This window comes from Sporobolomyces koalae (genome assembly GCF_050403365.1).
Source record: "Sporobolomyces koalae JCM15063 DNA, S_koalae_JCM15063T_v1_ctg26, whole genome shotgun sequence".
NCBI classification, from domain to species: Eukaryota; Fungi; Basidiomycota; class Microbotryomycetes; order Sporidiobolales; family Sporidiobolaceae; genus Sporobolomyces; species Sporobolomyces koalae.
Window position 1 is genome coordinate 79,556 of NW_027481745.1, and position 27,929 is coordinate 107,484.

Here is a 27,929-nt window from a genome sequence, read left to right on the forward strand (position 1 = left end):
AGGCGTGTACGCAATGTACAGTAGCAGAAGGAGCGCAAGGGGGGTAAACGTCTGCGAGTACTGAATGTTCTCGCCGATGTCACTCAACACACGCTCTTGGAAAAATTCCGGGACAGCTGCGACCGAGTACAATTGATCTCGTATATACCCTGCACGCGTCTGAATTGGGAAAGATGCCAAGCGCAATAGTGTCAATAATTCCCGCTTGATCAAGAAAAAGTCCAGATATCCCCCGCTAGGTTTGCTCTCCCACCCTAATACGCCCACTCGACGCACCATGGAACGTATCGACATTTTGAAGGCCGCGTTCGGCGATGCCCAAGCCCAAAAGTTCGAGGACAACCTCTTGCAAGACTCGAAGGCGCAGTTTGATGCCTGTACGTTACTTCTCTCTTCTCCTCCCTATGCCAGGCTAGCCCGAGATCGAGCACACACCTGGCTTTTGCTTCCGTGGTCGAGTTGAGTCTGTATACTCATTGTACCTCGTCGTTCTGTTTTCACCGCCCACCTTGCACCGCATGCATTCGATTCTCGCGAAACTACAGACGTGCACAAAATCTCGCTCCAAAAGCCCTTGTTCAAATCGCGATCGGAACTGTCTCAGAACGTGCCCGAGTTCTGGTTCAACGCGTTGCGCAACTGCCGCCTGACCGCACAAGCGCTCGACAACGTCGACGTCGAAGCGCTCAAACACCTCAAGGATGTCTGGATCGAACACAACGACAAGGACGTGCGCGAGTACGAGATCACGTTCACCTTCTCCCCCAAGAACCCGTACTTCAAAGAATCGAAAATCACGAAAAAGGTCACCGTCTCGCCTCCGAAACCTTCAGGCGACACTCCGGCACCTTCCCCTCACGATCTCGACGCGCCGTTGTACTTGTTGCCGTCTTCTAAAATCTCGTGGACTTCGGACGAACACAACTTGGTCAAGAAGGCCCCTCGGGTCAACGTGCTCGACATGGAAGAGTTTGATGAAGAGTTTGATGGTTCGACTGGAAGCTTCTTCAACTGGTTCAATGAGGAAGGCGAGGACGAGATGGGACTTGCCGAAACCCTGCTCGAATGGTGGACCCACGCTACCGAGTACGTGATTCTTTCCGTCTCTCGTCTTTTTTCCTCTTTTCTTGCCTGCTAACCTGTCGATTCGTCAATCAGGTACGCCGCTGGACTCTCGGCTATGGATTCGGATGACGAGGACTTGTCGGGAGGAGAGTTTGACGAGGAGGACTCGGACGATGATGACCTCAAGAAAGAGATTGACCTGTCCGACGAAGACTCGAAGCGACCGAAGAAGAAGCAACGCAAGTGAAAAACAACATCACTTGTGGTTTGATATTCCTCGGGAAGGAACGTTTTGCCCGTGTTACCCATTCTCTTTATTTGATTCATGTGAAAAAAAGACCCACTATTTGCACTTTCGGAAAGATGACGAGGTCACAAGAGTTGCGAGTATGCTTCGAGAATGAACACCTCTTGTATCCGTTTGGAAAGGATCGGATCTCAGAATCGACTCGGTTCCAGCTACTGCTTAACTCTCTCGTCTCAAACATCACGTACGATGACTTTGTATATTTGCAAGATCGAGGGAGGGAAACGAGATGAGAAAGAGAGACAAGATAAAAAGATTCGAGAACCAGTAAACGAAAAAGAGGGAGGGAAGACCTCAGAAGAGCTTCGGGTCCAGTGATAGGCGAGAATCGGTCTCTTAGAACGCCTCGTTGCGAATCCACCTCGTGAAGAAATCGAGAGACGCTTCAGGTTGATCTCTAGCAACGGGAAAACGACGATTGATCCGTCAGTTTCCAACTACTTCGGGAGAAGAAGGGGTTTTGAGAAAACGCACTGAGGAACCATGTGTCCAGCTTCGTTGACCGAGAGGTAACGGAACAGTCCAGCACCTTTGCCGTACGAGCGAGTGACTCCGGCCTTCTTGCCCGCAAGAGTCTTGTACGTCTTGTCCTTTGCCGTGACGTACTCGTTCTGACCGGACCACGGAAGCGCGAGAGTCCATGCAAGGTTACCCCTGTGCAAGACCGTGGGTCAGCTGCCCAAGCTTTTGGAAACAGAACTGAAAGAGGAATATGCGAGACATACCTCGAGTTGCACTGATCATTGCAAAATCTCAAGTCGAACGTCAACAATATGCTCTTGTCACTCGAACGAAAGAGAGGGAGAGAAGTACTGACCATGAAATCGGCGTCACCGGCATAGATCAAGAATCGGATACCGTCCTCGAGCAGAGGAGGGATGAGCGCGGCGGTGTTGTGCGCAACATCACCCTGGAACTGGAACGCCTGGTTAATCTGCTCATAGAAATGGTTTCAGACAGCCGTTCCTTGGTTTCCCATCTTTTTGAGAGCGCAAAGTCTTACCTTCATGTTGCACGATTCAAAGGTACGTTCCTTCGAGACGCCGAGAGCCTTGCGGACTTCGGGTTGGTTCATGTACGTCTCGATCCAATGCATCTCGCGGTAGCACAGCGGGCCGTCTTCTCCATCGCGGTCGCACTTCTTGCGAATGTCTGACCAACATTCGAAGCGAACGAGCGAGTCGGGTTAGAACGGGATTCGACAGAATCGAAAGGATGCACGCACCGTAAGGGTTCAGGCCCGACTGTTGAATCGGACCAGCAACTTGCCAACAGCTCAAGGTTGCAGGAACACAGGTGAAGCGCGACGGCGAGTTGTAGCAGTACTGGGTCAGGCGTTGGCAAGTACCGATCTTGCCTTTGATCGACGCGCACGTCTGCTCGTCAAAGATTGGGCCGTACGGGTTGCCACCCTTGTCGCACGACCATTCGGGCACGGACGCGAACTGGGTGTAGGCATCGGTGAGTCCGTTACCGATCAGGACCGACTCGAGCGGGATCGTGACGGCAGACGGCGTCGGCTTGTTCTGGTTAAAGTTGTGGATCACGGAAGCGATGTTGGGCAGGTAGGTGCCGGCGTAACTCTCGCCCGAGATGTGGAACGCGTTCGACTTGAACTTGGGGAATTTCTCGTAGAACAGCTGACTCGGGCGCATGTCCACGGCGGAGTGAGCATACTTTGAGTCGCGATTCGAGGAGAAAACAAAAGATACTGACCTGGAAGAAGGCGTAGATGTCGACAGCAGTGTCGTGCGAGTTTGATACAGCCTTGCCACCGTACGAGTAGCCGACTTGGACGGGAGAGTCGAGGAAGACGACGTTGGCACTCTCGGTCCACGAATACGGGTTGAAAGTGGTGTTCTTGCCTCCGTTGGCGACCGCACAGGGTCCGAGCTCGAACAGGAGACCGGTCATGGACGAGCATCCGGGTCCTTGCCAGGAAGAAAGCAACAGTAGTGAGCACGCACCGAGCAACGAGAGAGCGAAGTGGACTGATTCTCACCTCCGTTGATCCAGAGGACGAGAGGGTCCTTCTCGGGGTGCTTCGATCGAGACTCGAAGAACCAGTAGAACATGTGGGCGTCATCGGCAATGTCGAGGTAACCCGAGTAGGATTTCGAAGTCGAGTCACACAGCTGTTCGACCTTGTTCATGCGGAGCGAGTGCGAAGGGAACTCGGCATGTTGAACGAGTTCGTCTGTCGGGCACGGGTACAGACACAGTCAGCGTGAGGGGGTGCGAGCAGAGGTGGTGGAGGAGGCGGGCACTGACAGTTGATGCCCTCGGTTTGGATCTCACTGAACTTGCGCACGCCCTGCTCGGCCCAGTCATCGACCGATTTGTGTACAGAGTCCCACTTGAGACGAGCATCTTGCTTCAAGTGAGCGAGTTGATCGGCGATGGCGTCGGCGAGTGGGGCATCGCGCGAGAGGAACGGGATCTGCTGCGGCGACGGAACTGCGAGGGCAGCCCCGACCAGCACGGTCGTAGCAAGTAGAGTTGAAGTCAACATCCTCGGGGGTCAAGCGAGGTGGAGGAGGAAAGAGAGAAAGAGATGAGAGGAACCTCGCGGTCGCGATTACGCCGCACACCGGTTGCCCGCCTCCTCTTTCCATCCAGCCAGAATCAGTTGACAGACATGCCCTTGTTGTTTCCCGAGTCCCAACAGACTCCCGAGTCGGTCCTCAAGTCGATTCCCGAGTCGACGTCAGCTGCGAAACCGCACTTCCTCGTCTTTCTGTCATCGGTCGACCCTGCCACCGGCGAGATGTGGTGTCCCGACTGCCGCAACCCTCAGCAACTGATTGAACAGATTGTTCCCGAACAAGCCTCGCAACTCGTCTTTGTTGGCGACCGAACATCGTAAGGCGCTCATTTCCGCGGATTCCGACCACACTCGGCACTGACCCTTCGTCGACTTGGTGTAGGTGGAAGTCTCCCGACTCGCCGTGGCGCAAAGCTCCGTTCCATCTTTCCGCGATCCCGACCGTCATCAAGGTTGAGCAGTCCCCGAACTCGCAAGACTCGCTCGAATCCTCGGTGCGCGCTCTTCTTGCGTTCATCTCGCCGTATCATTTCGCTTACTTGCCATCGAATGGTGTAGTTGAAATCCGGCCCTCGCTTGATCGAAGGAGATCTCATGGACGAAGCGAAATTCAAGCAATTCGTCGCCTCTTCGTAAAGACCCTCCCAAATTGCTTTCTTTATGTAAACGATTTGAAACGACGATATACGTGATTGTTACACCGCTTCGCGTCTCCATCTGCCACTACCTGGTGAAACGCTCAAAGGAGTTCCTTCTTCATCTTCCTTGCCACCTGCGTGAGGGTAGCGACCGCCAGGTGCTGTACCCTGCTGCTGCAGCTGGATCTGACGCTGGAGGTTCGTGATCTCGATCCGCAACTGCTCGAAATTCGATTCTTCCTCCCTCGAAGTGGTCGAACTGCCTCCTTCGCTGTCGTCTCCTTCACTGTTCGTCTCCTGCTCGTCGCGAGTAATCGCAACAGTCTCGCCCGCTTCGTGGGCCGTTTCGAAATCGTCACCCGTATCTTCATCGTCTTCTTGAGGTTCGTTCGAGAACCTTCGGCTCCTTCTTGCGATGGCCCCTTCCTCGGTCCCATTGCCAGTTTGCGCTATGAGTTTCTGCAAACTCTTCGTGACAGCCAACACGAGCGGGTCTGAACCCTCACTTGTATCGTCGTCCTCGTCTTCTTCTTTGGTTGCTACTGCTCGATCATCTGTTTCCGCTCCATGTCGTCGGGACGCCAAGCGAGGTTGCTCAAACGATCTTGTTGTCGTTGGTGGAGAAAATTCAGTCGCTCGTTGTTTGCCCTTGTCGGTCGATCCAGCAGTTCTGCGTCCTCTCGAACGCCTCGTTCTCGAACTCGTGACCGAAGGAGATAGTGCAGTCGTGATCACCGTCAACTTGGTCGGCGTATCAGCTGACGCTGGCTCGAGTGACGAAGACGATCGAAATGACCTCGGTGGGGAGTCGAGCGTCGGGGACGTCTCGGCGAGCAGAGGCGAGAAGGGCAAGATGAGCGTCGATTCTGGAACGAGGTCGAGCGAAGTCGAAGGGGTCGGAGCGGGAGGGTTCGCGATCGGGAACGACGTCGAAGGCGTCGTCAAGGTCGTATTGATGCTCGAAGTGTACGAGTGGGCGAGAAATCGCTGCGATGTCGACATAGGGTGTGGGTACGACTGCGAGTACGAGTACGACTGAAAGCTCGGTTGCGAAGGGAACGACGAAGTTGTGCTCGCAAGTCGCATCGAGGGCGGAGACACGGACGTTGCGCCAGGAATTCGGATTGATCCAACGGTGGCCGAGGCACCATTCCCGCGAGTCGAGAACGAGCGACGTCGTGACGAGCTCGTGTACCCGGCTCCAGCACTCGCGCCACCGCCATTTCGAGTATACGACTGTGAGCGAGGGTACGACAATGACGACGGCTGCAGCTGCGGGTCGAGCTCTTCCAGCTCATCGATCGAGATGCCGAGGCGAGTGCGCAAGTCGGCAATCTCGCACTTGTAATACGCGTTGACCCGCTCCGAATTGGCGAGTCTCGTGCGCAATTCCGTGTTCTCGCGCAAAGCAGTCACCACATCTGGCGACAGCTGAGACGTCGAGGGCGCGGCAAGCAAAGGGGAGAGCAGTGGCGAAGGGGATGAAGGGAACGATGTCGATGAGCTCGTCGAGGCGGTCGAAGAGGCCGAAATGGACGACGAGGGCGAGGTTGACGAGAGTTTCCGCCGCCGGTGCGAGTGATTCTGTGTCGAGTTCGAGTGCGAGCGCGAGGTTCCCTGTGCGCCTTGGCCCGCTGCGAGGAGCGCGAGTCGGAGCTTGAGGGCGATCGAGTCGGCTTGACCTTCGATTGCTCGTTCGAGTCGTTGCTTCTCGTGCTGTACCTGTGAGCGCGTACAAATGAGGACTGTCGCTGTCAGCACCTTTGACGGGAACAATGAGTTCGGCAACCCCCACATGAGGAGCGTTACTCACCGTCTCGAGCTTGGCGGTCAGCTCGCGCACGAGCGACGACTCGTCCATACTCAGGGCTGCTGTAGCTATGCTGGTCTGAAGGAAGGAGAGGTTCGAAGAGAAGTCAGGGCCCGTGTTTCGTACTAGCTATAGTGACGTTGAATATTCACCTGCGTCTATTGTTCGGTTCTACTCTCTCTCCTGTCTTCGCCATCGGAAAGTGCATCTCTACACCTGCAGGTTACTCAGCTAACAGTTCAAACGCAAACATCGACGAGAACAGCTCGGCAAACGCTGATGCGATGTCTACGCTCCTTCCGGCCGGATCCTCCCAACCATGATTCAGCGCATATTGCTTGCAACTTGTTGCAACTGGTACTTCATCAAGCAGGACAGCGTGGAAACGCCTTCGCGCGATCGCCCAGCTTTGATCCAAGTCGGCTTTCACAAAGATTAGAACACAACATTTTCACCATCTCTGATTCTTCAAAAGCGTCAAGAAGACAATCGCGTGTACGTAACCAAGAAGTTTCCTACGTGATATTGGCAAAATCCGGTGAGTATCCTAGCGAATCCGTTAAGCTCGAACGGCCGCTCGAAGATCCCAAGTCTCAAACTCGTAGTCTTCCAAACGACAATGTCCCCAATCTGCGTCGACATCTGTATAGATTGGTAGGTCGGGACTGCAACACAAGTAACGTGAGAAATCAATTACCCAGAATTACCGGAAGCGAGACTCACTGAGGGTGAAACAACGCTTTGTCGTTGCACCGTACGATCGTTTCGAGACCGAGAGGGTCGGTGAGCCTGAAGATGCCAACGTTCGGGTCGTGTCGAGGAGCACACACGATCGCGATTGCTTCTTGCAGCATAATCTGGTAGCTCGCGTGCGTGTGCAGGTCAACCGAAGACAAGAACGTCGATTGCGTTGGGTGCGTGTGGATCTGCAGTGCGCGTCATGTCAGCAAGATATAGAACGTTGCGGTGCGTCTGCGTCCCAGCGGCTCACCCATCCGAGCGTCATGAGTCCGCGAGAGTCCTGGAACTCGAACTGTTCCTCTTCGTGCGTAGTCGTACACGTATCGGATGTTCCGTTTTGCTTCGGGATGAGCAGTGTCGTGATTGTAAACTGGTTCTGAGCCTGTAGAGCAACGGTCCTTGATACATTAGTTCATGAAGCGGAACAGATGTTGTGAACGATCAGACGCACGAGATGGCCTAGCAGGAGACCGCACGTTTCGATGTTGTTGGCGGTGTTTGCGCGGGCCACGACCTCGGCGAAATGCGAGACGAGTCGCAAAGGTAAGATCATAGGCCTCAAAGGTGCGCCTCCTTCGGTCTGAGCTGTAGATACCTTTCAGCAAGAAGCGCACTCGCGGTATCGGTTCGAATGAGGATCTTACCGAAAATCGTTGGCGCTCCATCTGTCGGCGATGTCTCTTCGGAAGGTATGGTCGGCAAAGCTTCGCCAATTTCCCTCAAGCTCGACAAGTCCGAGTTGCCCGCTGGAGCATCGATACTTTTCTGGCTCGATCTCCTGTAGATAGAAGAGCTGTAGAGGTCCAATGGAACGCTGGTGATCGATGAGGACCGGTGCAGAGATGTGGTTGATGGTGAACCAGACGCGTCCGTGGCATTCGGTCGAAGGCGAGAAGGAGGCGGTGAAGGACCGAGCCCGGTCGGAGCTGACGGGACTGGGGTAATATTCGTCACGAGGCGGAGGGAGGGTTCAGAAACGGAAGGCGCGTTCAGAGCGGGAGGAACATCGAACGGAGTCGAGATGGGCGTCGGCACAGTCTGGGTACTTCGAGGCGGTGGAGGCTGAGGAGGCACGGGTGGGATGGGAGGAACTGGGAGTCTTGGTGATAGAGCGTTAAATGCCGGATTGTACTCATAAGCAACTGGATAGTCAGCCGAGTGAATGGCGCGAATGGGTGGGACAGGTGGTGTAGGAGGAAGCGGTGGACGAATCGGATGACCCAGGACATGCGGAGGGTTTGCGACCGCCTGTGAGTAGGCCGCGGAATAGTGGGATGATTGCTGCGAATATGAGTACTGTTCAGGGGCTTGTGGGTCATACCGATACGAAGACGAATATGTTGCTGGCAAGTTTGGGTTCGGACCGCTGGGCGGATCAAGCCGACTCCAGCCGGGATTGTGAGATGTCGTCGCACCGGCGTAAGTGATGGATGTTGCTCCATCGTTGTGCTCATACTCGAAATCACTGTCGTCTTCACCTGGCAGGGGAAGATTGTCTTGGGCACCGACTGGCGTAGTGTCGCTGATCGCCGACCGTTGTTGCGTTCCGGCGAACGTTCTTGGATATAAAGGATCGGGGGCCGAGGTTGTAGCAAGTCTGTCTGTGCGCAAAGCTTCGTCCTCGCCGATCCCAGGTTCTGGTAGCGCTCCAGTCACATTCGTGGCCTGTCTCCTCTGCTCTTCTGAACCTCCTCCTCCTCTCATCCCGAACGCTTTTCTCAGCTTGTTCGGTCTCGGAGCGGTCGTCGCAGGTTTCATGCTCGAAGCGGCAGTTCCAAATGCAGTTCGATAGTACTCGTCACTCTTGCCCGAATCCGTCATCGACATGCTACTCGGTTGAACCGTGTTCCTGAGCGTGAGGGCGGGATTGTGTCCGTCTCCTACTGCAGCGTAGTAGGCTGCGCTCCGAGCCAGTAGAACCTGTTTGAGCATTTCGTAGGTCTGTGAGAAATCGTTCGCGAGTTGAGCCATGTCGACTTTTTGAGACGGGGAAAGGGTTTTCCATTCTGCGTGATGCCTTGGTAAGACCTGGGAAGAGAGTTTGAGTACGGTCGCAGCGCGTACGAACGCTAGCTGCGGTCACGTTGAAGTTGACAAGTGGGGGATCCGGCGTCAGACAAACAGGAAAACTATGCCTTGTCAGCATCGGCAGGGACAACCGCGACGGTCACAGCCTCAAGCGAGGCTTACGTCAATGTTGTTTTCGGCATGATAGACTTTGGCTTCCTGTGCGAGTTGACTGAGCGCCCGCCTCCAGCTGTAGATCGGAATCGACGCGTCCCAACTCCCACTAACGACTTCTTCTACGAGATCCTCGAGCTCGGCGAATGAGCGAGGTGGCGGACCAGCGGCTTCGATGGGTGAGGCGATTGAGTTGACAGGAGCCGCGTGGAGAGATGAAGGACGAGGCGGTGCAGGCGTTGGAACAGGTGTCGCAGTCGCAATCGCCGTCGAGCCTTCTGGTACTTTCCTACGCTTGCGTAGAAGTGGCATCTCCCAGGTCAGCCAGACAGCGGATGGCCCGATTTGAGTGAAGAGGTCCGAGAGTAGATAAGTCAATTGACACGCTTATATATTTTGCAACAAATGCTTGGCTACTACAGCGAGACTTTCGGAGTCGCTTGGCCTAGGTAGCGTCCCGGTAAGGTCGCCCTGCCGGAACTGCAGAGTCAGTCCAAATTACAACATCTCGGCAGATTCAGTCTCGCCTGGACAACCCATGGCTTTGCCACGTTTTTTATGTATCGTGCTCACGTGCGGGAGCGTTACCCTGTCATAATGAAGCTGAAGAAAGGGAGTCGCGGTTTGAGCATGAGCGACAGCAGGTAACGCTTTGACCTGGTCGAGGTCAGGTGAAGCCAGCGATGCTACCCTTTCAAAGATACATAATGGCTTGCAAGTAGAGAGTACATCAACGTGAAGATTGTACAACAGCTCCGATGAGAAATCAATACACTCTGAATCGTATTGATTCGGTTGAGGGCAGGGTATCACTCGTCGACCTCTTCGACCTTGGCCTTGTTCTTATTCTGTACAGGGTTGTCTCCCTGCTTTCGATACAGTTCTGCTAGTTGTTCTGCCGTCGTGGCGTTCTCGATCGATTTGTCTTCTCGCAGTTTCATGAATCGAGGGAATCGGATCGAACAACCTCGTTCTCCTAGGAGAGCTTGAGCGGCTGGATAAACGGGTGACAGAGTGAAACTGAAAAACCGAGATGCTCGGACAAACATCAGCTTCGGTCGGCGACCGGGTTCGACCAGAGGAGTACAAAGCTCACTCGGCCCCTCGAATTTCCCACACCTCGCTCGGTTTGAACCAGATCGAAGGTCGCAACGGACCGGCTTCAACCTCGGGCCAACACGTGTCGCTCGTCAACGGGTTCTCGGGATCGGTCGAGTACTTCTCCTTCATCGACTTGTAGAACGCGTCGGTGAACCCGCTCATGCATTTCGTCACGGCAGTGTACGTGCCCGTGTCCTCGTCATAACACGCTAACAACAGTATTACGTCTCGTCAAGACCTGCGCGATAGCGATCCGTATTTACGAGCAAGTCACTCACCAAGCAGGAACGGCGACCACCAATCCTTCTTGCGTCCCGAACCGTACCACGCGCCGATCGGAACGAGGTCAAGCGAGTCGCCAAGATCCCTGCACGTGCGATCTGAATCAGTCTGTCGATGAGACGGTACGGCGATGGGAGAAAGTGAGCAGACTCCATGTAATCTTTCTTGACTTTGAGCCACGACATAGCGCGTTTGTCAGGTTCGTATGTCGCTGGCAACAGTTTGCGTTTCGAACCTTTCGGTTTCTTGTCTGCTTCCTTCCCTTTCCCCTTTTGCGGCGACAAATTCGACTTGTCGTCTTCGTCTTCGTCGCTCGCATTCGAATCGGTGCCCGAGGCGGTGTCGCCCGAGTCTCCGAGATCTTCGAGTTGATCGGCGTCGGTCGGTAGAGACGAGTTGACGTCGATCTCGGCCTCGTCCAAGAGCTGACAGCATCGCACGAGGGTCAGTTCGAGTATGCGCAGTAAGCTCAAATGATTAGACTTGTCGCTCACCTTGACCATGATCCCTTCGGCCTTCATTCCGAGACACTCGTCGAAGAACTCTCGGACCTTTTCGAGATCGTTCTCGAGGCAACATGGAATGAGTGCCCACTTTGCGAACCTGGGATCGCTGGGTTGCAGGGGGGCGAACACGCTTCGAAGGATCTCTCGGCGGCGTCGGAACGGAACAGACAAGAGCGACTGTCCTCCAAAAACAAAGAGCAAGATCAGAAGATACTTTGTGAGATCGGATGTGTCTTGCAATTCTATTTACCTCGTCGTTGATGAGCATGAGATCGAAACAGAAGATTCCGACTCGGACCTTGATGTCGCCGAGCTCGACGTCCTTCTTTGAGCGATCTGCGATTCAGCACGTTACTGGTCAGTTGCATGACAGGAGCGGCAGATCGGACCACGATCGTTGCGCGCACAAGAGAGTTCCTGAAAGGTCTTGAAGTCTCCCGTGATCGGATCAATCGCAACGACCTCGCAGTCGATGATAAAGTTTCGCAGTGGTGTGTCAGTATCAGCTTGTCTCGCGACAAGAGCCTGGTCACCAAATCCCACATATCAGCGAATTGGAGCGGGTGGATATTACAAGAAAGCGCTCACCGCAACAGTTCCGATCAGATCTGGATACTTCTGAGTCATGTCCTCGAGATGTCGCGAGAACAGCCTGACCCACACTCTTTTGCCCTTCAACTGTTCGGCGACGTTGAGATCACCCGTCGCCGACGCCGAGGCAGAGTTGACCCCGATTACGTCTTGGCCGGTGAAGAACATGCCGCTCGTTTCTTTCACGCCAGGAGGTCGACTCGGTTCGTGCAGGCTCGGGTCGGATACCCACACGTGAATCTGTCCCCGCTGACCATCGAGTTTCGCTTCCGACACGAAAGGGCGCGACGAGAGTCGTGTGTAGATCTCGGGTAACGAGCGAGTAATGGATCCGAGCATGGGCTCGAGCGGGATTCCTGCAACATCATGTCGGGCCGTGAGTGATAGATCTGCTATGGCGTTACGAGAGAAAGCGAACGGACCAACGTTCAACCCGACGCGTTCCTCGAGTCGGTCCAATCCGCCTTCGAGCAAAGCTTTGCAGAGGTGGCCAAAGTTGGGATGTCTTGCCCACACTTTGCGCACGATCTGCACCGCCTTGACCATCTTGGCTTCGACCCTCAATTCAAGCTCTGACCTATCCTTGAGCGGTTTCGTTTTGAGCGAGGTTGCCGTGACCGGACCTTTCTTGTCTTCGTTTTCATCTTGGCTGTCGTCTTGGTTGTCCTCTTCGCTGTCTCGCTGCTTCTTGGCTTTCTGCTGCTGCTGCTTCTTGAGACTCTTCTTGTTGGCGGCTTTCGCTTCCGACTTGATGAGTTCGTCAAGCTCGACTTTTTGCATCACTTGTCTCTCCTCGGGCGAGACCCAACAACAGTCACCAGTCGACGAGTTTGGAGGTCGACTGAGACAGAAACACCTCGCGAGTGCGGTCAACAAGGTCAACCGGACGGCACCGATCCTCAAATTGCTAACGAGGACGCGCACGATGTACCGAACCTGTTCACCTTGAGCCGAGAGCAACAGTTTCTTGACGAGCGACGTCTTTTGCGCCAACACTCCGGTCCCTTTCAGTTTCGCGATCTGAAGCAGGGTCGAATACACCGAGTGACACATTAATGGAGCCGGTTTGAGTAGCAACCGTACCGATTTCGACGCCTCGAACGCGATATCACCGGGGTCGCCCAACTGGTTGCCCAAAGCTCTCAGTTTCTGGGGAGTTGCGCCCGAAGTCTCTTTGATCGCTTTGCTGAGGACTTGCCATCCGACGCCGAGCTCGGTACCGTCCTCGTACGTTGGCCCGATGCGGTTGCTCAAGAGGTACACGACACTCTCGAGCGAGGCCGGGTCGAGTTCGACGACGGTGCGCAGGAGGTTGGTCAAGACCTGCTGGATCAGGAGTCGGGATCGGGTCGAAGACAGGAGGACGAGGGCATCGGTGAGGTACGAGAACGGGGTGCGGTGATGCGGTGCGTACAGTGCCGGAGTCGGGGTGAAGCTGAACAGGGGAGTGTCGAGAGGCTGGGTTGCAGTCGGGACAGTGTCGGAATCGACGGTTGAAGAGGTCGAAGCGGAAGCGGTGTCAAAGATGGCGAGCATTTTGGTCGGGGACGGTTTCACGTCGGGCTTGACGTCGGGTTTAGTCTCTTCAAGGGGCTGATCGCCAGCTGTGGGCTTGCGGGCTGGTTTCGAGGGAGTTTGGGGTTTAAAGATGGAAGCGATCGGAGGCTGCTCGCGAGGTGGGGGTCGCGGCGAGTCGACAATGATGATCTCGTCGTCATCGTCGTCGAGGACGAGGGTCTCGACAGTGCGGCTCGCGGTTGGGGTCGTGGTGGCCTTGGTACGTTTTGATGCGGTGCCGCTAATGAGGTCATCGTCCCGTTTGAGCGATCGCGTCGTGTCCTGCTTGCGGGAGCTCGTCGGAGAGAAGAACGCATCGATCGAGCGCTTGGCAGGAGTTGCCGGCATTGCCCGTGAGCAAGCGCGAAGGCGGGTGCGAGTTGTGGGGGATTTCGGAATTTGTTGAGTGGACTTCTCTTCCTCTCTCTCTCCCCAATTCTCACGATGACCGCACCGTACACCGTCGAGCAGATCAAAGAGTGGCTCAAGGACGATGACCGCGTTCAGCTCGCTGGTGAGCTCCTGCTCCGGCTCGCTGTCTGCGCACGCGCATTTACGCGCTAATCGCTCAACGCTAATCGCTGTCCCTCTCCGCTCGATCTCAGGTGTCGACGTCGATGGCATCCTGCGCGGCAAGTTCATGCACAAGGACAAGTTCCTGTCGTCCCTCGAGAGCGGTCAGTCTCGTTTGCGCTCTCTCCCCACTTGCCGCTGCTTATCGTCCATCGCCGCTCCCTCCAGGCTTCGGATTCTGCTCGGTCGTCTTTGGATGGGACGCACACGATGCAGCGTACCAGCCTGAACTCAAGATCTCGAATCTCTCGAACGGCTACCGCGACCTCGTCGCCCGCATCGACCTCGACTCGTACCGCCGCACCCCGTCTACGACAACCCAACCGAGCTTCCCCTTCTTCCTCGTCACCTTCACCGATCCCGAGACTGGCAAAGGCCTCCACGCCTGTCCCCGCGCGACCCTCGCGACCGTCGTCGAACGCCTCGAGCAACGCGGCTTGTCGGCGTACGCTGGTGCCGAGGTCAGTCGCACCCATCGTCTCTGCCCGTGTCGATCAGCCTTTTGTACTGACGCCACGGATGACGAGCAGTACGAGTTTTTCCAGTTCCGCGAGACGCCCACCTCGATCTACGAGAAAGGGTTCCACAACCTCGAACCCCTCACGCGCGGCATGCACGGCTACTCGCTCCTACGCCCGCAACTCAACAACGCGTACTTTCACGACCTGTGGGACCAGTGCAAGGCGTTCGGCATCCCCCTCGAAGGGCACCACACCGAGACCGGTCCGGGCGTGTTCGAGTCGGCCCTCGCGTACCAACCCGTGCGTCGCATGGCCGACAATGCCCAACTGTTCAAGTACATCGCCAAGACGACCGGTATCGCTCACGGCGTCCTGCCCACGTTCATGGCGAAACCGTACGCAGACCAACCGGGCTGCTCGGGCCACGTCCACATCAGTCTGCGTGACGACTCGGGCAGGAACGTGTTTGCCGTTCGTGACGACGAGGTCAAGGAGGGCAGGGCCGATGCCAAGTTTGAAGACACCAAGCGCATCAGCAAAGAGTGCGAGTGGTTCCTCGCCGGAGTTCTCGAAGGTTTGCCCGACATTGTGAGCGAGGATCGTTCATCGCACTCTCTTGCACACCTTTTTGTTCACACAGTCTCTTCCCCAGATGCCGTGTCTCGTACCAACCATTAATGGGTATGTCTGTCGCTGCGTTTCTGCTAGCATCGGCATTACTCACTCAAAACTCGAAACCTCCTTTTCCCAGGTACAAGCGACTGGTCGAGTCGTTCTGGGCTCCCACCTCGGTCTCGTACGCGTACGAGAGCCGAGTCGCGTCCGTCAGGATCATCAGCCCGCCCATGTCGGACCCGAAAAGTACCCGACTCGAGGTTCGCGTTCCCGGTGCCGATGTGAGTTTTGTCCCACTTTCTCTTCCCGCTTGAAAAGAGGACCAAAAAAGACCTGATACGCCATTCTTTTTTGTCAAGATGAACCCTTACATCGTGTTTGCAGCCGTGTTGGGATTGGGGTTGAGAGGAATTGAGAAACAGATTGAATTGACTCGACCTCCAATCAGTACGAAAGGACTCAAGGACGGTTCCGCCGCTTCCGAGGTCAGTCTCTCTTCCCAACGAGCCTCCTCCGAGCTCTCCGGATCGAGACTCAAGTTTCTGAGGAAAACCAAAACAGATCAAACTGGAACGATTGCCGAAAAACTTGTTGGCGGCCACCGAAAGGTTCACCGCTCCCAACAGTTTGGCGCGTCAAGTTCTCGGAGACGATTTCGTCGAACACTATGGTGCTACTCGAGTAAGCAAAAGTCTCTCTCTCTCTCCGAAATTCAAGACTGACTTTTTTGGGGGATTCCGTAATTAGTTGAACGAATGGAACGTGTTCAGTCAAGCGGTGACCGATTGGGAACTGAAACGGTATCTCGAGCTCGCTTAATCTGCTGGAATTTGCATTCCGATTCACGATCGGGCAATCAAACAAGAAAAGGGTAGAGAGGTCGTCAGAAACAAGTTGGAGTGCCATCTCTCTCAATCTGCAAATAAAAAAGAAGGAATTGTATAGATCGCAAAATCAAAGAGGAGAATAAGAGTAAAGGGTTGACATCAAAATCCTTATTGTTTCTTCCCTCGATTCGACGCAAGGTTGAATGGGTTGGTAGATTTGAGAGATTTCGGTACGGTTGGCAATTTTGGCACCTTGTACACATCGATCAACCACCGTTCCCACTTAGTCCGTTGTTCAGGGGTACCTTCGAACTTGAACTGGATGTGTTTGATCTCTTCAAACCCTGTTTTTTCGAACCTTTCAACCAAGTCAGCAGGACCTTCAAAATACGAGTCGACATTGGAAGGAAAGAATGTTTGCGCATCACCTTCTTCAAGAGTTGGACGTTCGAAATTGCTCGCAAACGCACTGAACGCAATGTCGGGCAACACTTCACGTTTCTTGCCATTGACCGGATCGATCGGTTCGTAACAAGCTCGATAGACCGAATTGTGCATACACACTTCTCTCGAAGCGGTAAACACGAAACATCTCGCTTTGACGTTTGGGAATTCGGTTCTCAAGATTGAGAGGTACACTTCTCGAGTGGATCGAGCTGGAGAAGTGTTGTCGATCACACACGGTCGTGGCGGGGTTGAAGAGAGGGTTTGTCGTAGCGCTTTGACGCAGGCATCTCGAGTTTTGAGGGTGTCTTGATTCTGACCGAGACAAAGACGCAGCAGCGATGGTCAGTCTTGATAATGATTCGCTCGCGAGAAGAAGACAAGAGAAAGGGGGAAAACAAACAATGTGGACATAACCTCGAGGAGCAAAGTGTTTCTGAAAGAAGGAAGATTTGCCCGCTCCGGGCGAGCCGACAAATATGACGACTTCGATGGGGTCGTCATCGAATTCTGATGTCCGGTGAGGCAACAACGGTCTCGAAGTCGGCGTAAAGAGGGGTTCTGCGCAGTTCACGAAAGAGTCAACACTCTTCGAGCGAGAATCAAGACTGAGGGAGACAAAGAGGTTGACTGACGAGAGTGGTCGTAAGCTTTGGGATCGAATCCACCGAGGACGTAGTCTTGAGAGGCAGGAGCGCCTTTGAAGTATTCCTCGGGCGTCAAGAATGGCAACCCACAGTTCAGAGCAAATTCTGATGGCAGGTCGTAAAGATGATCAGTCTGGGTACAGTGAGAAAGGAGACGTTCAAAGGAACGGCAACGGACTTCGATCGGTGTCGGCATGATCACCGGCTCTTCCTGCCGCGTCACCGACATAGTACGACTTGGTGTAGTCTGTGGATCCTTGAGTCAATCACGAGCGCCTTTCGCGAGAGGCAGAGAGAGGCATGACTGTACTTGCCTATTGGAATCCCGCCATTAAAGTTGGCGACAAACTCGTCCCAGATCGCTGTCGCTGGTTTGCGGTACACGTCACGACCGAGAGCGGCGAACGCGCGTAATGGTACCTTAAGTTGACGAGACAGGAGGGGTAGTTTGCCTTCGAACGCTTTCTGCTGGCCTGGGCTACCCGCTTGGTTCGAAATGAGCACGATTGCAAACCTTAACATGAATGGAGAAAAAGGTTGAGCGAGATCCAAGGAACATGATCCAGCTGGTTCTAGGAGTCATACCCGTCGTCGTAAGCAGCTCGAATCTTGTCGCGCACTTCGGGCTGGGACCAAAACTTGAAGTCGTCCTTGTCCTTCGGGAACTTGTGACCCGATCTCGTGACGATGAGCGTGCCATCAATGTCTATCAAGAATAAATTCGTCAATAAGAGACGACGATTGTGCAAGATACGCGTTTCTCACCAAAGGCGGCGATCTTGGGGGAAGGTTTCGGATGCTCAAACACGAAATGAACAAAGCCTTTTGCGCCCGACGTGACTCCGAGTCTCGAAATGGTGTGATCGACTGGAACGTTCTTCTGGAACAGTGGAGCCATCTTGACCTGTTTGTTCGCGGGAGTCGCGGGGTCGGCGGCGGCGGTGTCGCCAAACAGGCGTTTGGTCGAAGAGGGTCCTGCTTGGCGGAGGTACCCGAGTGATGGCTGCTTGCCTCCCGACATGGCTCGATGTGAGGTAGTGTCCCAGTACACGAAGCGGGAGAGGGGAGCGAGCACGGAGAAGACCTGGCTACATCGCACCCCCTTTTAACCTTGATCCGACTGCTGAGGGTCTCCCTCACGACCTATCTCAGTGCACACGCCGCCGCTCCTGATCCACATCGGGTAGGGTGTTCCCGACGAACGCCGAGATGGCTTCCCCGCCAGCACCAACTGTCGATTCCTCGACTGATTCGGCATCCGGACGCGTCGAGGTACTCGTCCTCGAAGACTCACCGCCGCCAATTCATGGTTCCAATTATCCTCGCACTCTATCCGGACGATCAAACTTTATCCGGGAGTCCAGGGATGGCAAGAAGCCGACCAAAGTGACTGCATTTCAATGGAGAGTGAGCCACCCCGCTTTCCCAACCCCTGACACCTCAGACTTGCTTGACTGATCTACGTCCTCTATGCGTTCCAGCTGTATGACCTCTTGCTACAAGTTCCGCCAGGCAAAGTGTCAACTTATGGACAGTTGTCGACGATCCTGTCTTCCTCGCCTCGAGCTGGTACGAGCAATTCCCCCCGAGCGAAACATCGGACAAGTCATCATCGATCAATCCATACTAATCATCGAGCTATGAATTTTTGCTGTCTCTAGTCGGGAGTGCGCTGCGCAACAACCCGTTCGCTCCTTACGTGCCGTGTCACCGGATCATCGCCACGAACGGATACATTGGAGGGTTCTACGGAGAATGGAACAAACCGACATCTTCCAAGTCGACCACGCAGTCGAGCAAATCCGGCAAAGGGGTCGTCGTGCAAGGTCCGAAAGTTTCCGAGAAACTCGTCTTGTTGAACCACGAAGGGGTCAAGTTTGATCATAAGGGATTCCTGAAAGACAAGAGTTGTTGGTGGAAAGGTCCTTGATTCGAATTGTGTCTGTTGCCAATATGAAATTTGATTGTTGTTGTTGTTGTCTTCATTGTCCTCAATTCAGTTGGAACCAGATGAGAACTTTGAATGAACTCTCTTGGCTCGCAGTCGGAGGAAAGAACAACTCGGTTCATTCAGAAGGGTATCTCGGACCAACCAGAAATGCTACAAGGTTTCGATGAGGTTGATGCGCAAGTCAAGGGGGGTAATATGGAACGAGGCCGATGGAATAAGTGGCAGACAAAATGGACAAATGCAAAGGTTATGAGTCGCGCTCGGTGCGCTAGGAACAGAGGGCAAAGATGACAAACAACATGGATGAGATGGAACGAAAGAGATGGACAGATGGAAGATGCGCGAGACAGAATGCCCAAGAGAAAAACCCTGGAATCAAGTCAAGAGGAATATGGACAAGGGAAACAGAAAGATGGACGAGGCCAAGGAACAAAGTCCTCCGCCTCATGGTCGTCGAGCATACACCGAGCTGAGCCAGGGATGTCTTCGGATTTGCGAAATCGTGATCCGGCGCGAGACGTCGACGTCGAGGCACGATCGCATCAGGTGCTCGACCTCGGGCGAGAGGCGAACTTTGGGTCGCGACAGCTTGCCCACTTTGGCCGCCTCCGCATCCGAGAATGGACACTCGCCCGTGACGAGGATCGAGAGGAGGACGCCGAGCGACCACACTTCGGACGGCGGTGCTTGGTACGTCTCGCCGCGGAGGATCTCGGCAGATGCGAAAGACTGCATAATCAAAGCGCGTGAGCACATCGCTTGCAAGGAAGAACCGAGGATGAAGCGAGCTTACAGTCGTGCCATGGAATCGGTGGTACAGGGGTGCCGGTTGTCGCGGATCGAAGATGACAGCCGAGCCAAAGTCGATGAGCTTGACTCGGAAATCGTTCGAGATGACAATGTTTTCATCCTTGATGTCACGGTGGCAGATTCCGATCTGGCCGAGGGCGTACACAATCTCGACGATTTGAGCAAAGACATACTTGGCTGTCGAGTTGTCGAAGCGACTGTGCTGCTCGATGCATCTGCGGCAGCGGAAGCGGCAAGTGTCAGCGATTCTGCATTTTCGGAGACGCGTGTGATCGAGAAACTCACTCGAAGAGATCGCACGAGCTCCGTCGTTCCATGGGTGCTGGCCGAGGGGGAGACAAGGCGGGAGACGCAGGTAGCAGAGGCGCAGAGGACAAAGTCGGCGAAGATGTCGGGCTTTGGTTTTGAGGGGATTCCGTCAAGCGAGCTTGAGCTGCAGAAGCTTGCATGGATGAAGCGGCGAGCGCGGGAAGATCCGAAGGTCCAGACCGCGAGACGACCTCCTTTTCCGGACATTGCCACGGAGAGCCGTGGTGTTCCATGACCTGTCAGGAGTAAACATTCGGTAAGCGAGGAAGCTTCATCGGGAAAAGCCGAAACGAATCAACGCACGAGGTAAAAGTACTTCTCGTCTTCAAACAGGTCAATAAAGGCGACAACACCCTCGTGGCGAATGCTTCGGAGAACGAACGCCTCCATTGGTACCAGCTTGGGTCCGGGTGCTTGGGTCAGTCCCGGCGTCTCTCCCCAGGATCGCGATTTGACCCAGCCGTGGGCAGGGATCTTGGCTCGCTCGATGAACTTGACAGCAACTGACAGCCGGTCGCAAGCTCGGTCGGCACGTACAACGAACCCGAATCCGCCCGAGCCAAGTTCCTCCCGAAGGTGGTACGACGACTCGAACAGAGGGTGAAGGCGGTGATGCAAGAGAGCTCGACCCGAGACGGTCGTCGGCTGCGGTGTTGGAGTCGAAGGAGGAAGCGCAGCGGCCGGATGCAGCTCAGCATGGTCGAGGTACGGCGGCGTCAAGGGCGGAGTGAGCGGCATCACGGGCGACCGCAAGCTCGGCGCCTTGCCGAGCTTGGAGGGAAGCTTGCTGTTTGACGTGGGCGTGTCGATGTTGAGGAGTCCGAGTGAGCGTGCGCCGCCCTGAGTGGGCAGGATGCGCGACATGGGTGGGGTCACGAAAGCATCCACCATATCAGCGTCACCGTTCGGTGTTGGTGGAAGACCGCAAGTCGAGGGCGTGTTCGGAGTGAGTGGCGTCGCGGCAGTTTTTTCTGTCATTGCATGCGCGGTGACGGCGAAGAATGGGGGCGTTGGCAACGGAGCGGTAGATGAGGACGCGAGTGCCATCGACGATGGTCGTCCTTTCTCAGACCGGGACTGAGAAAAGCTCGGGGTAGTGAAGGTAAGCGGCTGGCGCAGAGTAGTGACGACGTCTGACATGGTCAACGATGAGCAGGCCTGATGGTTATTCACTGGAAAGGTTCAAGATGAACATGAGCGATTCGAATCGTGTTCGTTGGCAAAGACAGTGAACGAACCTGGTGATGAGGGACACGAGAGGGAGCGCTAGCGCTGGCCCAAGGTGGAGGCGAGGTTCTAGAGGTGAGGGTCGTGCACCGGGGTCCCACTGAGACGCAATAGAGCGCAGATCGAGAGATTCGGCCTGCGAGAGAACGGTGCGAGTAGAAGAGAGGTAAGGGAAAAGCGGGCGAGCGCGCAAGTTGAGCGAAAGAGAGACGAAAGGAGTGGAGGGGAATTCCGTCAGGAAATGGACTGATTCGAAGATCGCATCGCAAACAAGCGCTTACCAGACCAACGATGAAACGCACGTTTTAATCTTGACGTATCTTATGGCAGCTCAAGTGGTCTGAGTAGGAGACGACCTGGCAGGAAGCGGAGCCTTGGCCGGACGAGAGAATCTGAGAGGAGCGCAGGATTTCTCCTTTCTGTTGCCGCGAATAGACGGGAGCGTCAGTCCGACGTGTCTCAGCGATAGTGCGCGAGACACAATGCCACAAAGGAAGGACACTGCAGGAAACAAAGCCTGCCCGTCTCACTCGACCTTCGTCTGTCGCGCCGTCTTGTGGCTTTCCGACACCTACGCCAGGACCTGCACCTCGACCTTCTCATGAGAAAAGGGAACAGTACTCACGGACGCTTGTAGGTATTTGCGCACGCGCTCGAGATTAGACGGTGGCCGACAAACCAGAAAAACGCGAGACGAGAGAAAGTCCAATTCGAGGCGATGCTGGTGATTGTCGCGCGTACCGGGAAGATCGAATGCTGGGTCCGCCGGATCGAGAGCTCGAATGAGGATGCGCGCTTCCTACTGCCGACAGAGGCAAGTGCAGATGCGACGACGGGCGCAGGTGCACGGCTGCAGCAGATAGCGTGTCAAGAGGGAGCCGCGCAGGAGTCCAGGGCCAGTAACAGATCACTGATCAGAATCGCCAACGAAGATCCTTTGTTCTTTCGGCGACGTCAAATTGGATCGGGTCGGATCTCGTGAGTTGCGCCGTCCCTTTCTCTCGTATCTGCCTTTGTGTCTCTTGTGTCTGGACGTGTGTGAGAGCAGGAGAGAGTAGCAAGGCGGTAGGGCATAGTACTGGTCAGTCTCGGCGAGGAATGTCGTCGAGAATGTTCGGCCGGACGACTTTTCAGGTCGAATCGAGAAGGTCAAAAAAGGACCGCAAATTTCATTTGCACTCCCAAATTCCACGCGTGCGGGGGTCGAACCTTGTGGCTTTGGCTGATCCGCGGAACGGAACAGGGGCTCTCGGTCAAGCGACTTGCGACTTGGGAGCGCATGCATGGCGGCGTGGAACGAGTTCACGCTTATTTCTGAAGCACAGGCTGATTCGGGCGCTCTGCCCAGCGAGAAATCCGTGACAGGCTAAGCTCCGCTGCAGACGTCTTCGAAGTGGTGATGGGTTAGAGCTTGGACGCCCCCGCAGTTTCATTAATCGTCCTTGAACCTTCGCTTGATGAAGCGTCATAGCACCGGGGGGAACTCCGGTTCGAGATCTTGCGCCCGCCGCGCAAAGGGCTAAAATATCGAATTCGTCCGACGAAAGCCGACGACCCGCGCGAGTCTCGAGAAAATCCCGAGCGAACGACTGGCATCCAGATTTGACGGCAGCAGGTCCAGATTGCCGCCTGCGAGCTCGAGAGCCTCAGGTAGGCTCAGTAAGCAGAGGTTCCAGGAATGCACTAGCAACAGAGTTCGTAGTCCGGCACGACTGTCAATATTGAGACCACGGGTCGGCAGGATGAGCGAATACCTGGCATGCACAGTCCGTTCTCAACTTTTTCTCTTCTTCTCGATGCCCATGAGATGATCCCTTGTCGATCCTAGCAGACTACCCACAACGTCAAATGTACAGTAAAGCTGAAGAAGAAGGGTTGATAGGCGGGCAAAGTCCGGCTAATTTCGCACGCGTGCGAGACGCGTCAAGGCCGAGGTGACGAGACGCGAAGAATTCTGATGTCGCGTACCGTATGCACGGGATCGTCCCGCACATGTGGCGGCAGGAGAAGATCGGAGTAGTATCGACAGGGAATGACAACAACGACACAAAGCAACACAAAGCATGACTCAGCAATAAAGGAGAGAGATCAGAATTTATACAGCGTTTGATCAAGCGGAGAGAGTGATCACATTTCGACGCCAGAGTCGTCATCGCGAGCCGTCAGTCCTGCTGCCCGCCGGGCCAAAGTGGTCAATGCGTCCACGAGAAGATCCTTGGCTTCGTCGAAATCGATGCCGTTTGAAGGCGCATTGCGAGAGCCGCGGAACACGCTATGCGCGAGAAGCTGTCGGATCGCAAGCGCTCGCGCATGCGCATCGGGATTGATCTTGTGCACGGGCTCGGTGGCACCGCTGAGCGTAGACGGCCGGTCCGGAGATTCGGAGCGCTCGACGAGCAGGTCGAGCGATTGTCGGCGCAGGAGAAGCCACGAAAGCGTCGTAGCTGCCAAATGATCCACTTCGTTGATTGCCTCGTCGACTGGCGGAAGTTTGGCGGCGAGGCCGGTAGAGAAGGACGGGAGCAACAATTGGCAGAACGGGGCGGCTGATGCGAACCGAGCGAAAGGTCCTCCTTGGCGCGCCTCGAGCAGTAGCGATGCAATGCACGACTTTGCAATTGTGGGAGTCTTGCCATTTTGCGGCCGAACGAGCGTGTCGATGAGTGCGCGCGTCATGAGCGCGATACTGCGGATTTCCGATCCTGCTACAGAAGCCTCGAGCACGACCGCGAGCGTTCGATCGACGTCCTCGGCTTCGAACAGCGAGACCAGCTTGTCCTTCGATGGTGTCGGATCGACCATGTGGGGCGGGCAAGTCGTGTCGACAATGGCCGCGAAAATGCGCGACCATACCTCTTCGAGCGCGTCCGCACACATCGCTTCGGCAGTCTGGAGGAGCGGCACGGTATCGCTTGGGAGTGTCGTATCGTCGTCGATCCGTCGCACGGCGCTCGCAGGGTCGAAGAGAGACTTGACCGTTTCGAAATCGGCGTCAACGGCCACGTCGACAAAGGAATTGGAGGTCGGCTGCGCTTGATCTTCCTTCTTGTGCAGAGCTGAAATCGATTGCCAAAGCGCTTCGGCCCATCGCAGGTGACCAGAGGACGCAAGGTGAATAGCGAGGAGAGCAGTCACTGCAGGTCGCGAGGTCGAGGCAGAGATTTGGGGCCACGAAGCAGAGTGGGACAAGTTGGAGAGGCGCAAGAAGGTGTAGAAGCGGGACAGGGAGGACAATTCCACGCCGACTGTCGCCTCAATCTCGGCAATTCGGATCCATGCGACAGCTTGCTCGACTTGTTCAGCCGAAGCCGCCAAGTTGCGATCGGTGGTCCAGCTCAGCCCGGCTCGATGCCGCAAAACCCATACTGCTGCCTCTTTGACGAGAGACGGAAGCAAAGAGATGGCAGAAGGCGCGCCAACTAAGTTCCGCAGCTCCTCCCTTGCCATGAGTGCACTGGACTTCGCCGAGGCGTACGTCGAAGTAGTCGAGGTAGCCGATTTTGCGAGGGACGAAAGCGCTTGACTACGGCGCGTATCGGTGGTCGAGACCTTGTCATGGCGCGAGCTGAAGAGAGGGGCGAGTACGTAGATAGACGAGACGACAATCGAGGCAATCCCGAGGGCGACGAGACCGCTGAGCAAGGAAGGATGCAAGAAGTCGACGACAGTGCGCTCGTTCGGCACCGCGAGTGATCGACGCACAAGGCGACTTGTCCAGGCACTACCAACGACGCCCGCCGCTGCTTCTTCAGCAGCGGCAGCGGTACCCGAGGCGAGATCGTAACCGAGTCCACCCGCGAAGCTGAGACCCATGAACGATGCGAGAAGGACTCGAGGAGGTTGCCTTGAGTGAGGCTGAGAATGCGAAAGTGCGGCCGGCGACACTGACAAGTCGTCAGACGAGACCGGCGAAGGGGGAAAAGTGTGTGTATGCGCATGTTGACCCGCAGTGATGCTGTCGAGATGGGCGGCATTGAGCGCCTGAACGTGACGATAGTCCGAGGTGAGGGGTGGAGAGATCTGCTGAGAGGCGAGAGTGATCTTGGCGTCCTGAACTGCGTTGGCCGCCAAAGATTTCGATTGCTTCGCGGCAGACGTATCCTTCTTGGCCGTCCCTCGAGCTTTGGTCGCCGTCGACCTTTTGGGATTCGGCACGGCCGGAGCGTTCTTCTCCTCCTCTTCCTCGTCTTCGCGGTCACCATCGCCGTCGTCTTCGCCTTCGGCTTCCTCTCGCTCGAGTTCACGCTCCCTCGCTCGCTCCGCCTCACGCTCGTCTCGCTTCTGTTCGAACTCGGCCACGAGCTGTGCACCACCTCCAACCATGGTTCGAACCATGTCTTTGAGCATCTCGAGGTCTTCGTTGTGCGCTTCGCGTGCAAAGCGCAGGAAGTCAATGTATTCGATTGCCTTGTTGAGGATCACTCCTTTCGACAGGGTCTTCGCAGCGGGAACGCCGTCGACGAGACCGGTGGGTGCGACCGTCGCGACACTCGAAGGCAGGGTGAATTGTGAGGCTTTGCGCTTCGATACGGGCATCTTCAGGCGGGAAATGACATGTCAACGGAGCTCTCTGGGCCTGCAGAAAGGGTAGAAGCCAGGCACGCACCGATGGTAATGGCTTGAGATGCTGCAAGGCCGGAATAGTATCGCGCAGAGTGGCCAGTGCGTTGTTGATACTGTTGCGATACTTTTGCTCAACCGCGTCTTCGAGAGGATCGTGAGGATCCCAAGTCAGCAAGGTGGCACGCGACCAAACTCGACGCGAGAAGACTCACTGTGACCACGATCGACAGTCTTCTTGCGTTTCGCGCCTCCGGCCGCCTTGTCATCGGGGCCCGAGAGAGCCACAGACCCGCGTTTGTTCTTGTTGGCACCGATCGCCGGAGTGCTCGCGACGTTCGCAGGCTTGGGAAGGAGTTGATAAGTCGCTATGCCGGAGGAGGAAAACGTCAGGAAAAGCAGAAGAGGAGACAGGTCGCCGAGCTGGCTGAAACTCACGCGGCTTGTACACGCCATTGTTGGACATGCCTGCATTCGCAATGACCTCGACAGGCGACGGTGCTTTTTGACTTCGACTTCCCGATGAGGCCGTCGGTAGTGCTCGGATCTGCTGGTTTGCCCGGTCGAGAGAGTCGGGCTTGACGGTGAACGAGCCTGTCGGGCCAAGTCCTGTTGACGCCAGGGGCTGCTGGTTAAGTCCTGCAGTTTCCGCAAGCGTCATACGCCGGCGTTTATTCGCCATTGGATCGTGCTCGGGGACCATGATGATGGGGTTCACGAGGGGAGATCCGGACGACGAGATCGAGGGGTTCCGCGCTGGAGTTGGATAGGCTGAGAGACTCGACTGATCCGGCGCGAGGAACTGCGGAGGGTACACGGATCCCGAATGTGGCGCGTGTGGGAGGAACTGGAAGGCATTCGCATGCGGCGAAGCTCCATTCGCAGTCGAGGCAGGTGACAGGCCCGACAAGTGTGGTTGCTGCAGAAAATGTTCCTGATGTCCCGTGGGCGAGACGAACAGAGATTCGAGGGTGCTCGTGTTGAAGTTGCACGCGATGGATGAGCCAAAGTCGAACGGAGGAGAGTCGCCGTGCGTCGAACCACTGCCGCTCGGGGCAGTGAAGATCGACTCGAGGTCGTAGTCGATTGGTGGGCCGCTCCCAACTCCATGGCTTGTCATTCCAGTCGAGTAGCCCGTCGAGGAGGCGTACGAGAGGTTGCCCTGGGGCGAACTGCCCGCGTCGGAATATGTTCCCGACGATCCTCCTGCGCCGCCGATACTCGCGATGCTCTGGTTCGCCGAGTCGAATAGATTGCTTTCATCTTGTGCACCGTTTGGGTACGGCTGGAACGGCTGCGTTGTGAAGACGTCGAGCAAGTCCGGGTCGTACGATCCAAATTGCGCAGTGTCGTAGTACGAACCCGAGTCCCCAAGCGGCGTCTGCCAGTGTGTGTCGAACATGTTGCCAGTGTTGGCGTAGGTTGCCATCGTGGTGGCAGAAGAGTCGAGAGATGACGCAGTGCCAGAGTATCGAGTGAGGGGCGAGTAAGAGACCGGGTGAGGCAACTGAATGCGTTTCGCCTGCATCGCCTCGGCCGCATCGAACCACTGTGTTTCGTATTTTTTCAGCTCGAAATCACGAACACTATTAGTTGGAAAGCTACGAATACTGTACAGCAGCACTACTTATTGATTCTGTAGTATCCTTTCGAGATTTTAACCGAGTTTCCGGATCATTTCTGGCTGTATGCATGCTTAAGGGTCCATGCATCTCGAGAGAGCGCCGGCTACGCGCGCTCGTTGACGTGACCACATGTCGGATCCGAGCGTCTGTCCGGGATTCCGTTCGATCCGGTCGATTTGGACCCTCAAGCTGCATGAGGAGTTCCCAGCCTCCGCGGTCCAAAGAGGGAACCTCGAGCTCGAAAATCGGGAGTGCGCATGCTGATCTCGTGCGCTCATCGATCATTTGGGGGCTTCAATGTATCATATAATCGTCGAGCTCTCGGTAGGCTTGGAAATTGAGTCGTATGTGCAAGGATCCGTTGCCGCGAGACGACAATCTGTGCCGTACAAGCTATCACCATTCTTTCCGACAAGCTTTTTCCTACCTCGGAACACGTTGTACATCGGTTGCGAGACAGGATACTCGTCACATACGCCGTACGATCGGCGCAGAGCTAGCCGCACAGACCCGAACGAGACCAACTTCCGGATGCGCTTGGTTGGCTTGGTCACAA

The 27,929-nt window shown here is 55.5% G+C and overlaps 11 protein-coding genes across 11 annotated transcripts; 4 read left to right on the forward strand and 7 right to left on the reverse strand.

The window, feature by feature from the left end:
* Positions 1-277: 277 nt before the first annotated feature.
* On the forward strand, positions 278-1,312 carry VPS75 (Vps75p; the record flags this gene model as incomplete). The annotated part of the gene is made up of 3 exons (XM_076679733.1): positions 278-377; positions 546-1,086; positions 1,159-1,312. 3 exons carry the CDS (start codon positions 278-280, stop codon positions 1,310-1,312), a joined length of 795 nt encoding a protein of 264 aa, XP_076533133.1.
* Positions 1,313-1,708: 396 nt separating this feature from the next.
* Positions 1,709-3,884, reverse strand: JCM15063_005358 (S10 family peptidase; the record flags this gene model as incomplete). The annotated part of the gene is made up of 9 exons (XM_076679734.1): positions 1,709-1,769; positions 1,847-2,026; positions 2,098-2,108; positions 2,190-2,306; positions 2,376-2,524; positions 2,598-3,012; positions 3,089-3,303; positions 3,375-3,569; positions 3,644-3,884. The coding sequence occupies 9 exons, from the start codon at positions 3,882-3,884 to the stop codon at positions 1,709-1,711; spliced, it is 1,584 nt and encodes a 527-aa protein (XP_076533134.1).
* Positions 3,885-4,010: 126 nt separating this feature from the next.
* Positions 4,011-4,553, forward strand: JCM15063_005359 (uncharacterized protein; the record flags this gene model as incomplete). The annotated part of the gene is made up of 3 exons (XM_076679735.1): positions 4,011-4,234; positions 4,300-4,411; positions 4,476-4,553. 3 exons carry the CDS (start codon positions 4,011-4,013, stop codon positions 4,551-4,553), a joined length of 414 nt encoding a protein of 137 aa, XP_076533135.1.
* A 59-nt stretch (positions 4,554-4,612) lies between these two features.
* On the reverse strand, positions 4,613-6,416 carry JCM15063_005360 (uncharacterized protein; the record flags this gene model as incomplete). The annotated part of the gene is made up of 2 exons (XM_076679736.1): positions 4,613-6,277; positions 6,369-6,416. 2 exons carry the CDS (start codon positions 6,414-6,416, stop codon positions 4,613-4,615), a joined length of 1,713 nt encoding a protein of 570 aa, XP_076533136.1.
* A 508-nt stretch (positions 6,417-6,924) lies between these two features.
* On the reverse strand, positions 6,925-9,599 carry JCM15063_005361 (AMSH-like ubiquitin thioesterase; the record flags this gene model as incomplete). Its single annotated transcript, XM_076679737.1, has 6 exons — positions 6,925-7,030; positions 7,089-7,291; positions 7,357-7,488; positions 7,558-7,691; positions 7,751-9,179; positions 9,297-9,599. The coding sequence occupies 6 exons, from the start codon at positions 9,597-9,599 to the stop codon at positions 6,925-6,927; spliced, it is 2,307 nt and encodes a 768-aa protein (XP_076533137.1).
* Positions 9,600-10,096: 497 nt separating this feature from the next.
* JCM15063_005362 (uncharacterized protein) lies at positions 10,097-13,672 on the reverse strand (the record flags this gene model as incomplete). The annotated part of the gene is made up of 9 exons (XM_076679738.1): positions 10,097-10,307; positions 10,384-10,597; positions 10,667-10,755; positions 10,821-11,095; positions 11,165-11,353; positions 11,427-11,512; positions 11,584-11,701; positions 11,765-12,123; positions 12,190-13,672. The coding sequence occupies 9 exons, from the start codon at positions 13,670-13,672 to the stop codon at positions 10,097-10,099; spliced, it is 3,024 nt and encodes a 1,007-aa protein (XP_076533138.1).
* A 96-nt stretch (positions 13,673-13,768) lies between these two features.
* Positions 13,769-15,792, forward strand: JCM15063_005363 (glutamine synthetase family protein; the record flags this gene model as incomplete). Its single annotated transcript, XM_076679739.1, has 9 exons — positions 13,769-13,838; positions 13,930-14,001; positions 14,066-14,358; positions 14,428-14,946; positions 15,011-15,039; positions 15,110-15,254; positions 15,333-15,458; positions 15,535-15,654; positions 15,721-15,792. 9 exons carry the CDS (start codon positions 13,769-13,771, stop codon positions 15,790-15,792), a joined length of 1,446 nt encoding a protein of 481 aa, XP_076533139.1.
* A 176-nt stretch (positions 15,793-15,968) lies between these two features.
* On the reverse strand, positions 15,969-17,912 carry TPP1 (polynucleotide 3'-phosphatase; the record flags this gene model as incomplete). Its single annotated transcript, XM_076679740.1, has 8 exons — positions 15,969-16,144; positions 16,229-16,559; positions 16,648-16,805; positions 16,880-16,996; positions 17,070-17,138; positions 17,206-17,405; positions 17,477-17,597; positions 17,657-17,912. The coding sequence occupies 8 exons, from the start codon at positions 17,910-17,912 to the stop codon at positions 15,969-15,971; spliced, it is 1,428 nt and encodes a 475-aa protein (XP_076533140.1).
* A 188-nt stretch (positions 17,913-18,100) lies between these two features.
* Positions 18,101-18,821, forward strand: MGT1 (methylated-DNA--protein-cysteine methyltransferase; the record flags this gene model as incomplete). The annotated part of the gene is made up of 3 exons (XM_076679741.1): positions 18,101-18,298; positions 18,373-18,460; positions 18,553-18,821. 3 exons carry the CDS (start codon positions 18,101-18,103, stop codon positions 18,819-18,821), a joined length of 555 nt encoding a protein of 184 aa, XP_076533141.1.
* A 465-nt stretch (positions 18,822-19,286) lies between these two features.
* JCM15063_005366 (uncharacterized protein) lies at positions 19,287-21,101 on the reverse strand (the record flags this gene model as incomplete). The annotated part of the gene is made up of 4 exons (XM_076679742.1): positions 19,287-19,571; positions 19,636-19,867; positions 19,938-20,197; positions 20,265-21,101. 4 exons carry the CDS (start codon positions 21,099-21,101, stop codon positions 19,287-19,289), a joined length of 1,614 nt encoding a protein of 537 aa, XP_076533142.1.
* A 2,214-nt stretch (positions 21,102-23,315) lies between these two features.
* JCM15063_005367 (basic helix-loop-helix domain-containing protein) lies at positions 23,316-27,276 on the reverse strand (the record flags this gene model as incomplete). The annotated part of the gene is made up of 4 exons (XM_076679743.1): positions 23,316-25,724; positions 25,795-25,892; positions 25,964-26,116; positions 26,187-27,276. The coding sequence occupies 4 exons, from the start codon at positions 27,274-27,276 to the stop codon at positions 23,316-23,318; spliced, it is 3,750 nt and encodes a 1,249-aa protein (XP_076533143.1).
* Between the last annotated feature and the right edge of the window lie 653 nt (positions 27,277-27,929).